Source organism: Meles meles, chromosome X (assembly GCF_922984935.1).
Source record: "Meles meles chromosome X, mMelMel3.1 paternal haplotype, whole genome shotgun sequence".
Taxonomy (NCBI): Eukaryota; Metazoa; Chordata; class Mammalia; order Carnivora; family Mustelidae; genus Meles; species Meles meles.
The window spans coordinates 90486327-90499008 of record NC_060087.1 but is presented as its reverse complement, the minus strand read 5'-3'; the positions used below and the strand labels follow the sequence as shown (position 1 = coordinate 90499008).

The 12682-nt window shown below is 47.3% G+C and overlaps 1 protein-coding gene across 3 annotated transcripts in view; it reads right to left on the bottom strand.

The window, feature by feature from the left end:
- Positions 1–459: 459 nt before the first annotated feature.
- Positions 460–12682, bottom strand: part of ATG4A (autophagy related 4A cysteine peptidase) — a 52039-nt gene continuing 39816 nt past the window's right edge. For all 3 annotated transcript variants that reach the window (XM_045995435.1, XM_045995436.1, XM_045995437.1), the window contains 7 exons: positions 10413–10492; positions 9560–9747; positions 9360–9438; positions 5306–5451; positions 4049–4105; positions 2522–2630; positions 460–987 (listed from right to left, as the gene is read on the bottom strand). In XM_045995435.1, the coding sequence (XP_045851391.1) occupies positions 917–987; positions 2522–2630; positions 4049–4105; positions 5306–5451; positions 9360–9438; positions 9560–9747; positions 10413–10492 (730 nt within the window). In that variant the 3' untranslated portion in view covers positions 460–916. The remainder of the gene's footprint in view (positions 988–2521; positions 2631–4048; positions 4106–5305; positions 5452–9359; positions 9439–9559; positions 9748–10412; positions 10493–12682) is intronic.

The window sequence follows — 12682 nt, the reverse complement described above, 5'->3', positions numbered from 1 at the left end:
CTTGGCAGGAAAACTTTGCACACAGCTGATTTAAAGTGATCACGACTTGGGGCACCTGGGTGGCTCAGTCAGTTAGGCCTTTGGCTCAGGTCATGATCCCGGGGTCCCAGGTTGGAGCCCTGAGTCTGGCTCCCAGCTCAGCGGGGACTCTGCTTCTCCCTCTCTCTCTGCCTCTCCCTGTCGCTCATGCTCTCTCTCTCTTAAATAAATAAAATGTATTTTAAAATGAGTTTTAAATAAATAAATAGGTAAAGCGATCATGACTTGATTGAAGGGCAGGGTGACATCTGACAAAAACATCAGTAAGGATGTCAACACCCATCATCAGACAGCAAGTTGCCCTCAGCTAGGAAGGAAATCAACCAGGGCACATTTGATGTGATTTCTCAGGCAAATTTTTGGTCTGAATTATAGTCATTTAAAATACATATTCAAATAACTTAAAAAGACCATTCTCTCCCTGATGCAATCACTTTATTATTAGAGCAAGAGAACAGATTGCTTCTTAGTATTTAGCCCAAAAGAGGTCACTCCTGAAGGGGTGAAGAAGCACAGGGAAACCATCTCTTCTCTGCTGGTGCTTGAAGCAAGGTGGGAGTTTCTGTCTGTCTTCCAGACATCCATCTCCTCCTTTCAGTAGCTGAAGACTCGCTGTGGCCAGGTAAGACAAGCCGGGAAGCAAGGGATGACTCCTAATCTTTCTGTTCCTATGTTCCATGATTGTTTTAGTTCATTCTGGGAAAGGGTTATTATCATTTGTTTTCTGAGAAACGGTAATTGGCTCAGTCATGATTGCTTTCAAGTTTGTATGCTGTTGGCATATCAGGCACTTGCTGACTAGAAAAGTCTCATGTAATGGGTTTGTGCTCTTCTTGTGCCAGGGGAAGACAGACCGCCAAGTCGCGTTTCCGCTACCCTAGACGCTCAGGATCTCGAAATCTTCCTCCAGGTCAAATTCCTCTAGTTGTTCAGTAGAGTCAATGAATTCTGTCAGAGTATGGAAATGAGAAAGAAGAAAGCTTGACACTCTGGTTGAAATGGTCAGTACAGTTACTCAATAGTTAAGGCTATTCATTTTTTAATCATTTTGCTAGAGAAACGTGGAGGAGACTTGCAGGTGGGACCACAGACAAGTACTAGAGATCCTTTAGAAAGAGCCACATTGAGGGCACCGGGGTGGCTCAGTTGGTTAAGCCATTGCCTTCAGCTCAGGTCATGATCCCAGAGTCCTGGGATTGAGTCCCATATCAGGCTTCCCCTGCTCTGCAGGGAGCCTGCTTCTCCCTCTCCCTTTGCCTCTCCCCATGCTTATGTGCTCGCTCGCTCTCTCTGTCAAATAAATAAATAAAATCTTTTTAAAAACTCATAAAAAATTAAAAAAAAAAGAAAGAGCCACATTGAGTTACCACCTTACATCAGTCAGAATGGCAAAAATTGACAAAGCAAGAAACAACAAATGTTGGAGAAGCTGTGGAGAAAGGGGAGCCCTCTTACACTGGTGGGAATGCAAGCTGGTGCAGCCACTCTGGAAAACAGTGTGGAGGTCCCTCAAAAAGTTAAAAATAGTCCTACCCTATAACCCAACCATTGCATGACTGGGTATTTACCCCAAAGGTACAGATGTAATGAAAAGAAGGGGTACCTGCACCCCAATGTTCATAGCAGCAATGTCCACAATAGCCAAACTGTGGAAAGAGCTGAGATGCCCTTCAACACACAAATGGATAAAGAAGACATGGTCCATAAATACAATGGGATATTAGTCAGCCATCAGAAAGGATGAATACCCACCATTTGCATTGTAATGGATGTAACTGGAGGATGTTATGCTGAGTGAAATAAGTTAAGCAGAGAAAATCAATTATCAAATGGTCTCACTTATTTGTGGAACATAAGGAATAGCATGGAGGACATTAGGAGAAGAAAGGGGAAAATGAAGAGGGGGGATATCAGAGGGGGAGATGAACCATGAAAGACTACGGACTCCAGGAAACCAACTGTGGGTTTTAGGGGGAAGGGGGAGGTGAGCCCAGTGATGGGTATTAAGGAGGGCACGGATTGCATGGAGCACTGGGTGTTAGACACAAACAATGAGTCATAGAACACTATCAGAAACTAATGATGTACTGTATGGTGACTAGCATAATTTAAAAAAAAGAAAGAAGCAAAATAGTTAAGCTCATTACACAGTCTTATTCCCAGGGATGAAGACAAGGCTCTGGGGTCTTTGAGGTACCTTTCAAATCACCCCTGGCCCCTGATTTGTTTTTTTGGGCCAGACCATGAATATATCTTCTTGTCATTTTCATTTCACATGGCCCTTTCGCATCAAGCTCATTTTCTTCAACTCTCTGGCTTTGAAACTGGTACAGATCAGTTCACCGGAAGATTAAAATCATCAAGGACACACTCCCTGCTCAGCCCAGCTGAAGACTCTATACATTCTATGGAAAGCATGAGCCACAGTTGATTCAGTCTCATGAAACAACAGCCACCCAAGAACACTGGAACAATGGCTTACCTGCCCCAGTGGTTGTCACTTCTGGCTTAGCTGGAGGAACAAAGGGAGGCCAGTGTGATGGATGTTTCTGAACTAATTCAAACATCCTTAAGTTTTCCTTTAGGATTTCCTGAGGACACACAGAAACGGCTGTAAATATTTCAGACTGACTACACATTTCAGTCTGGTTGTCCATCTGTGATCCCAAACCCTGTGAGAGTGGCCTGGTTGTTGAAAGGTGAGAACAAAGCCCTGGCCAGTGCACCAATCCTCTCCTTGCCCCATCCGAAGACCCAGCCCCCTTCAGTGCTAGCGCTGGTAGCCCAGGAAGGAAGGACACTAGAGGGAGGAGCTGATGGAAAGCCAGATGCCCTGGCCTAACTCAATTCAGCACCAAGCTGTTCCTGATGTGTTGGCTCCAAAGAACTGTGTGTTCATTACGTGAAACCTGGCCCCAAAGGATCTGGGGACAGCGTATTGGCGGGGTTTGATTTTAGTCCAACATGTGTGGTGTATGTCCTAATTTAGATGGCACAATCTTACCAGAGAACTTTCATTCAGCCTTTACAGGGGGTGTGTATAGAGTTGCTCTGCCTTCTGACAGGTTAAGAATTGCCTTTAGAAAATAATTTTCCATTGTGTCCCAGCCAATGTTTCACTAGGGTGGCAGAGTCAGCTAGGGACATTAACGTCAATTATCTGTTGGCTTGTGAAGAAAAAAATCTGCCCTCCTCACACTTGCAGGAGGCTCTGGGCTCCCATCTCCTGGCCTCTATTTTCTTTCTTTCTTTCTTTCTTTCCTTTTTTTTTTTTTTTTTTTTTCTTGGCAGGTAGGAGAATAGCACGTCTCCTGCCACCCCTTCTGGGGTGCTTTTCAACTACTCCCTGTGATCGCCCTTCTTTCAATAAGCATTTATCAATGTCTCCTACATACTTGGCATGTGTTAGAAGTGAGGATGAGCAGGGCAGATATAAAGACTGGTGAGCCAGCAAAAACGGTGACTACTCTTTTACACAAAATATTGAGAAGAGAGCATATCTGGCTTTGCTGTTTACACAGATTCCTGCAAACTGTGTTTCGTTTAGCAGCAGTGTGCCAACCTTTAATAGAAATGAGACTCTCTAAACTACACTATGAACTATATGAAACTGTAAACAGACCACAAAACAAACAGAAAAGCAGTTTGGTTCCTTCAATCATCTCAGCGCTATGAAGGGCATGAGGAAGAATTTAGGCGGAACTCTGTGAAATTAGCATTAAGTGAAAATGGTGGAATATTCGTTGAATATTTCATGTGACTTGTAGGCATAATCAGATGAGACATTACGTAGTTAAAAATATCACCCACTTGACATACTAAGCATATTTCAAACAAAGGTTTTGCTCTGGTTTCCCCCAGAATTATGCACAATTCCCCACTTCTTAGTTTTTCTCTTGCAGTATAATCCCATCAGGCTAGATTCATGTCACTACCTGAAAGCAGTCTTGAAAAGGGATCCTATTGAATAAATTCTGCTTTTAAGACTAAGAAAAACATACATCGTTACCTTCTGTACAAGGCTACACCAGCTATCAAAGTCCTTTTCTTCTTTGCAGAAAAATCCCTTGGGGGGAAAAGCAAAAGAACAGAACTTAGAACTGGTCAGGGGCACAGAGTCAGGCCCTCTGTACTACAAGACGGCACCCCTGGCCTGGAGCTAGGATGGGGGCCGCTCTCTTTAGATGCATCTTCTGGCAATCATGGAGCACAATGGCTGCATTGCTCCCTCTCCTGGGCCATTACTTTACCTGGACACACACATTTACTCATTCATTCCACCTCTCCCTCTCTATCCTACTCTCTCTTCCCCACCCCCTGTCCCTCTCCCCTCATACTGTGAGATACAGTAACTTGAAGGCCAATCTCCAAAGCATGGGGTTAATTCCATTACCCTCGGTGCGTAAATAGACACATCCATAAAGAACAGTCGATTAAACCAACCAACAAAAGCCAAATAGTACTTTGACCTGGAGGTAGTACATGGTAAGATGGCTTTGACCTGAAGGAAATGACTGTTAGAATAAAGAAAACCATCCACCTCCTTCCCCATCCTCAGAGCCATCCTACAGTAGTGAAAGTATGGTCCAAAACAAGAGGAGGGCTCTTGTCCACTCTTGATCTCTGGTGCTCTGACAATTGGGTTAAACTGGAAGAGAGGATTCAGCCAGGCCTCAGAACCAACGGTAACTTTACAGGCAGCTGTCCCTTCAGTGTGTGAAGACAGTCGTCATACCTCCAGGGGGAAAACCCTGAATGCCCGGGGAAATGAGCGCTATCTACCCAGAAGGTCTTGCCCTCTGATCCCTCCCCAACTATGTTCCGCCTTATTCCCTGAGCCTGGGTGGCAATAATTAGGGGGCAAGAAGTAAAAGGGTAAAGACTGTAATGCTAATAATAACTAGCATTTACAGAATGCTTACAAGGTGCCCAGCCCTGAGCTGAATGCCTTATGCCTCCCACAACCCTGAAGGAAGTATTGTTCTGCTCATTTTAGGGGTGAGAAGGCTGAGGCTCAGAAAAGTTTAAGGGCTCCTGCTAAGTCCATGGCTAGGAAGTGGCAGGGCCAGGATTCCAACTCCAGTAGTTTTCCTTCAGGGTCCATCCCTTCCCCACTATACTATGGTATACCTCTCGGAGGGTGGGGCATGGTAAGTGAACATACTCTCTCGCCTTCCTACCCAGCAAACCTAGAGAACTTCCCAGAAACCAATCTGTAACAGGGTGGCATCGTATCTCTTGGCCCACCCAACCTTCAGATACCCACCAGCGCTACGGAAGGATCCAAGTTCAAGATGTTCATTCGCTGGGGGGACTGTAGGCAATGGAAAGTCTGGTCATCAACTGTTCCATTCTCTTCAGTGTCAACAAAAGTCTGGGTTGTGTGAGGGTCCAAGAAAATGAGCTCATCACCTGTTTGGAATGAGACATGCTTAATCTAGAAAGAACCGCAGCCCCTGTCCCACTGCTGTCCCTAGGGGGAGGAGGCGCTCTGGTTTTCTTAACCCCTCCCTTTGGTGACAATGGGAATGAGATGACAGAAAGCCTGAACTCAGGTGATCATGCTTGAAGGAAGCCAAATCCAATCACTCAACCAGAGGACTCGCCCTAGCAGTTACATCTCCTCAAAGCCCAAGACCAAAAATGGAGAGGGGTGGGTTTGAGCAAATGAGCGAATGAGAGACCAGAGATGATGTGGCAGGCTCTGTGAGCAGCAGTTAGCAAAGAGGTGGGAGGTACAATCACCAGAGCGGGAGCCCAGGTACCATTAGGGAGCTTCCTGCCTCTTTCCACATTGGGAAGCATCTTGCTTGCTCCATGCCATTGGTTCTCACACTTGTGGTCAGAAAGCACATTTGGTAAGAAAGAAAAGGCCTTGGCCTTCCCAGAGAAATGGAAATGCTGACTCTGTTAATGATGGGCTCTGACTTCTGGTCTCAGTTAGCTAGCAAGTTTAGCGATTCCTAGTGGAAAGCTTTGATTCCACGACCGACACACCTCACCAAGGAAATTGACTTTGAGATGATCCCCCTGCACAAAGGAGAGAAGAGCCATGCTTTGTCAAGGTGGAAAAAGCCCAACCCAATAATGACCTGGGAGGAGTCTGAGATAATAAAACCTCTACTGTGATATTCAAAGGGTTGAGAGGCCCTTCCGGGCTCATCAGTATCATGCTGAGTTGGCCAGAGTGGTACCCCATCTTCACTGGCCAGGCCTCAGGACCATCTGGGCCTCTGTGCTGTAGACGGGGTTGGGCAACCAAAGAGAGATCTACCCAAGGCAGGAGAATGGGGTAGGAAGAGATGCCCTGCAAGACCCGCCCTGGGGTGGCATCCAGGATGGCGTCGGGCCACACCTAAGAGTTTCTGTTGGCAGACAACATGTTTCTCATGCCTGATGAATAGCTTGACTTGTCTCTACCACACACATATATATCCCCCCCTAGACCACTTGTGGGTAGATCAGTTATACCCCAAAAGCTTCAAGTCACAAAGAAAAGCAATAACCAAGATGTTCAGAAGGAAGCCTACTTATGACCACAGAAAAGTAAGAAGGAAAGGAAGCTGTGCCCAAGAAAATAGAAATCAAGAGCAGGATTAAGAGCAAGCATTCTGCCAGTGTTTCAAGTTAAGGTGCTGGGAATAATTGGATAAATAAGAGCATCCTCTCTGATTCTGGCCCTTTCTAGGTGCGTGCGTGCATGCGTGCGTGTGTGTGTGTGCGTGCGCACGTGTGTGTATGTGGAGTGGAGCTTTTCAGGTGCCGCTGTTTCTGAGAATGCTTAAAAGAGATACAGTAGAATCCCCCCAAAGTCCTAGAAGTGATATGGGGACCAAACCCAGGTCTCTAATTAGGCCTGAGAACAAGAGGCCATCTGGTCAGCCATCTGCAGACATGGGACTCATGCTATGGATCCTTGATGGCAACCTTCCCCGAAGTACAGGGGACAAACATCTTCTGTCTAAGCAGGCAAAATCGGACAGATAGACTCTCATCCTGGACATAGGGTCACACATTGAGAGCTTTCCCCAGCTTCCCACTGGAAAAGAGGGCCCTTGGGAAGCAATGTAGCATGGCAGACAGAGATGGCCTCATTGGAACTGAATGCTGGTTTGGCTACTTTCTAGCTGGGTGACTTTGAGGCAACAACCCCTCTAACTCTTAGTTTCACTATACTAAGCTTTAACTCACGGGGGTATCTAACTATCTGTATCTATATCTCTATATTGGAATATCTGTCTATACCTGTATGTGTATGTATGTTCTCTATCTATCTGTCTGGGGGTGGGACTTAGCAGGGTCCCTGACACAAGACAGCTGTTCAGCAAATGGCAGTTCTCATCTGTTCCCTCCCTTCAGACATTTGACCAATCTGGAATCCCCAACCTAATACAGTAAGGGGTAAGTTAGACAAGGGGATTCAGGAGGACTTTGGGGCCTCCAGTAAAGGTGAAGCAAAGGATTTATGAAAGGCAATGGGCAAATGGGAACTGTGCACACCTCTGTCTGGGTTGCTGAGGATTGCCCACACCCCTTTAATGAGTAGTCAACCTCCACAAAAGTCACCTTGACCCAGTGGTCTAACGAAACAGGAGGGCTATGCCAGCTTGGCAAACTCTCTCTGGGTAACTTGGGGTAAGGAAAGTTCGGGCCCCCCAGGAATCCCATCCATTGTTCCTCGAGGTCCCACCAAAATTATTTTCCAATCGGTTTCTGCCTTGACCTCGAGCAAAGAAAAAGACAAAATTGATTTTTGCAACCTTTTCTTTGACAGGAACCCAAAAGTTTAGAAGTGGAAGGCATGTATAGGACTCCAAAGACTGTATATTGTACTGAGAAAAAACAAATGTCTCCCTGAATTTGCAAAGCTGTAGTTCTCAGGATTGACCAATAGATGGCAGCAATAGTGAGAGCACACGCCACTCTGTAGAAACCCCGCCTCAAAGAGAAGAAAGCAGGCAAAGGAAAGACCAGTGTTGGGGGTCAGGAAGGGTGGGGTCACCTTTCACTGGGTGTGCACTACAACCCCGGCTCTTGAATGAGTGCTCTTCTGTGAGGTGACAACACAGCAAGGCAGGGGTGAGCCCTATGTTCTTTTTAGTTTTTTAAAGTAAACTCTATGCCCAACGTTGGGCTCAAACTCAGGACCCCAAGAGCAAGAGTCGCGCGCTGTACCCCCAACTGAGCTCAGCCTTATTTTCCATAAGAAACTGAGATGAAAGAGTGGATATTCTTTTCCTGCTATCACATGGCTGGCATGGGAGATCGCCGACAAGGCTGGGGATGTCAGTTTCCCATGCCACCTCAGCTCTCGGAATCTCTGAGGAGTAGGGCGGCGGGTGACCAAGCCCACTGCACCCTCTCCCCTGCACATCCTTCATGCCATTCCCCATGCCTGCTCTGGCTCCTCTTGCCTATCCAAGGCTCCCCCTTGTAATCTAAGCTTATATTCCCCAAGGCCCCATTTCAGGCCACACCACTCCCTTCCCTGTGCTCTTCAGCACCAACCAGGTGCCTGGGCCCTTGGTACACAACATGTGGTGTGTACACCAGCAGCACTGGGCCCACCTAGTTAAAAGTGTAGAATCTCAGGGCCCACCCCGGATCGGCTGAACCCGCATTTTAATCGCCTCTCGGGGTGATCTGTGTGCACACTGGAGTTTGAGAAGCCCTGGGCTAGCTTGCTTGGTGTGCCAAGGGCCTTAAATGACCCAGATCACAGCTAGTGTATAGGGTGGCTAGGGTTCCAGAGGCATCAACTGAGGCAAGGGAATGCTGGGTTGCTTGTTAGGATCCGTATTAGGAACATTAGTGGTTTTAAGGCTTAGCCCCCATTAGCAGAAAAAGGATAGCTCTGTCTTTGTCTCCTCTCAATTCTTCCTATTCATGGCTCCAAACAGTGAGGCAGCAGGCCCAGCTGCGTGGGCCTGGGAAGTCAGAGGATGGGTCCTAGACCAGATGCCCAAGCCCCAAGAAGAGGGGGAACCATAATGCCAGGGGAGTGAAACCCTGCCACCCTGGGCCCCCACAGAAAGGAGAGGGAGATGCTAAAATGATGCCATGCCCTTGGGGTGGTCCCATGGGCAAGTAGCTGTGGAACTATCTTTCTGAGAAGCAAGGCAGTGGAGGGACTGAAGGGGGCACCGAGAAGTGTTACTCTCCACAGATCAGGCCAGAGACAGGATGAGCTGACCAGAGGCCATGGAAGCTCTGGGCGAGATGGGGGCCCCCTAACCAGAATTGCCTGGGCTCCCATGCAGACTTTCTGCCCACCCCCCACCCAGCCCATGACGACTTACTTGTGAATCCTCTTTTCTTACCTAAGAATCCTATGAAATAATAGGCGTTATTTGGTTTTCCTCCTAATGCCCCTAAAGACTGTGGCATCTTAAAACACTCCTAGAGGGAAAGAGAATGCAAGATTCTCAACTCACTTGTGGACTGCTGCTCACGGATCTCCGTGCTCACATGGCGGTGTGATGGGCAGGCGGCAATGGGCCCGGGAAAAGGACTGACTTACTTTGAATGCATCAACGTAGACAGGGTTGATTTGGTTTATGCCCAGGCGAAGGGGCACAATGAGCAGCAGGGGTTTCCAGGCTGGTCGGCCCGCAGGGGTGCCCTTACTCTGGTTCGACGCGTTCAGAGTGTCAGGGGGACTCTCACCCACTGTATCGGCACTCAAGGGAAGGACACAGCACATTTTTTCTGGAAAGATAAGACAAGAGAACGGGGTCAAGGGGTATCCAGTCACCCGAGATATGCCCAGTGTGAAACTAAGGGCCTCCTCATCTCTTGGCCTGGAGCCCCGCCCCCTCTGCCACCAGAGGCCAGCTTGCCCCACCTCCCATGGGAAGCCCAGGCTGCTCCTCCAGCCCTTACTTCCTTCTGGCATCTGAGCACTCACCTCCTGCCAGATATTAGGGGCTCACTGAGAAAATCTTATTTCTCAACTAGTCCACAAGGGCCTCTGAGACAGGGGCTGTATCTTTCAGTTTCTCTAACCCCATGGTGGAGAGCATAGGGCTGGGCAAATGGGGGCCTTGGCAGAAGACCTTTCAGTGGTTTAACTGATTATCCTCACTTTGAGTATCGCGCAGGGAAAGGGTCTGGGCCCTTCCAGGGAGAGAGGACCCTCTCATTGTTTTCTTCCTTTCAGAACGCTGAAAGGGAAGAGAAGAAAAGGCACAGGGAATGATTAACTAGAGTCCTGTGCTCCCCTAAGTTTCCCTACTTTGGTGAAGCAGGCTGGAGTCAGTGTATGTCTGTCTGTCTGTCTCTCTCTCACACACACACAAGCACACACTTTCTGAATGTTGAGGAAGGACCTCAACCACCCACCTCCCAGGAAGGTAAAGAAGCTAGGGACTCACTGATATCTTCAATGACTACTGTGTTATCCATGGAAACATAAACAGCCAAGGAATTCCATTCGTCAAATAAAGCAAGTTTTCTGCAAAGCAACACATGGTGAAGTCAAAATTGGGGAAGATGACAACATCAGCAGGGGGCAACACTACCTATGTCCTGTGTCCCTAAAGTCACTGAACACTGAGCCACAGAGAAGTTAGGGTTTGAGTCAAGCTCTGGCCCCCTGGACTGAGAGCTCTGGAACATTCCATGTCCAGGACACTTGAGAATGCCACAGAGTCACTGTTTTCAAGTCCTGAAAAAAAAAAAGCCCTGCTTTACATAATGGAAAAATCTACCTCACAAGATGATGTCACTCCTGCTGGGTGAAAGAGAAAAGGTACCAACATTTCTGCCAAGAGATCTTGTTTTCTCTTCTCAAATAAAAGACATTCTGACTTACTAGGGTATTTTCCCCCCAAAAAGGGAAACTGTCATGGAAAAAAAAATGTGTGTGCGTGTGTGTGTGTGTGTGTGTGTACATATATACACACATACACACACATATACATATATACATACACACAAGTTTGGGAGCATAGATAATACAGAGAATAAGGCCCAGGAAAACGTAGAAAAAGAGAAAGAGATCTTTTACACCCCTCCACACATGCAATGCAAACACTATTTGAGAAACTTGGGCTTTCAGTGGCCTTGGTGCGTCGCCTCGCTGGTCAACAGCTGAAGACAGAGAGCATGCGGAATTGTGTGACTTTGGAAGGGGTTAGAAATAAAACCCCTGTCATAGAGGGATCATCCGGGGTCTGAATAAAGCAGCATGACCTCATCTCCCTTATGTTTCCCTCTCGCCTGTCTGAAAGAAGGCCTGTTTAACCTGGGTACTTCCGGGATTCTCGGGTAAAGCCCAGTCTTACTGGACAAAAGAAAAAAAAAGATTCTTTTCCTGACCAAGATAGCTCCCAGGAAGAGGTTAATTACCATTACACTTCAATTTCATTCTGTTTGAGGCGTGACCTTTCCCTGATATACTAATACTCTGTTGTTAATGGTAACAATCACAATGAATCAGGACCCACTTAAATTTTTTTTAAAATGTATGTTTCCATTTGTCTGTTGTTGAGAACTTCAATATTTAGATAAAAGAAGCAAATTCTGAGGGACGTCACACAAAAACCCAACTATTTCAGGCTGGGCCTGGGGCCCAGCACGGCCCTTCTGATTCATCTTCTACGCGTTCTACCCTGGCTTCCTACACTGGTTCCCAAAATACGATCAGATCGTCACTCAGCAGAGTCAACCATGCCCCCCGAAGGAACTGTGGATTAAGGTAAGAAAGTGCTCTCAGGTGGGCTGTACCATTAGCAAGAAGTAAAGCCAAGATACAGATTTCACTTGGGTCCCCGGGAAATCCAGATTACTCCCCTCATGAGCATATTTCCAGAGCGTTCTGGTTCCATGAAGACTGGCTTATAACTGAAACAGTGCCCCCTTGGCACTTTTCATGGAGCAGGTCCCCCCATCATCCTCCAGAGAGCCCAGGAGTTGAAGAAGCAAGCTACACCTAAGGAGTCCAGATGGTCGCAACATTCTGATGGCCTAAATCCGGCCCCAGATTCTGGATGCCATCTTCATTCATCCTTCAAGTATGCATTTGAGCACCTGTGTGTGCCAGGCAGTTTTATGTGCTAGCCTTACAGTAGTGAACGAGACAAATACAATCTCTGCCCTCACTGACTTTGCATTCGAAGGCAGGCATCAGGAAGGAGAGGGACAACAAGCAAGGAGGCCTGCAGGTGCAGGGGCTGAAGCCACTCACCCCGTTCACTGCTAAAATGTCAGTCTTAGATTCTCCACCTTGCCTCTTGCTGTGGGAGGTGAATTCTGCAATTTAACAGAGCCACGGCAAAAGTACCCCGCTGGGGTATGTGGAGTCGGCTAAGAGATAAATGACTGATCCCAAGACTCCTTCGGGGTTGGTCTCCTCCCATAGGTGGCGAGCTCCCTGAGGCAAGGACTGTGTCTAGTTTATTTCCGTATACCCAGCACTTAGCACAGTGGAGCCACTCAGTAAATACTGAATGAATGAATGAATGAATGAATGAATGCATGAATGCATGAGGTCTTTTATACTCTATAGGGTAGGAGTCCATGTCTTGCCTAGGTTGGCTCAGGCTTCTGCCACTACTTAGTCTTAGCACTTCGGCTTCAAAGTGACCTTCAGTCTGACGGTTCTCTGGAAGGTGAGCAGATGTCTGCACATGCCCATCTCAAA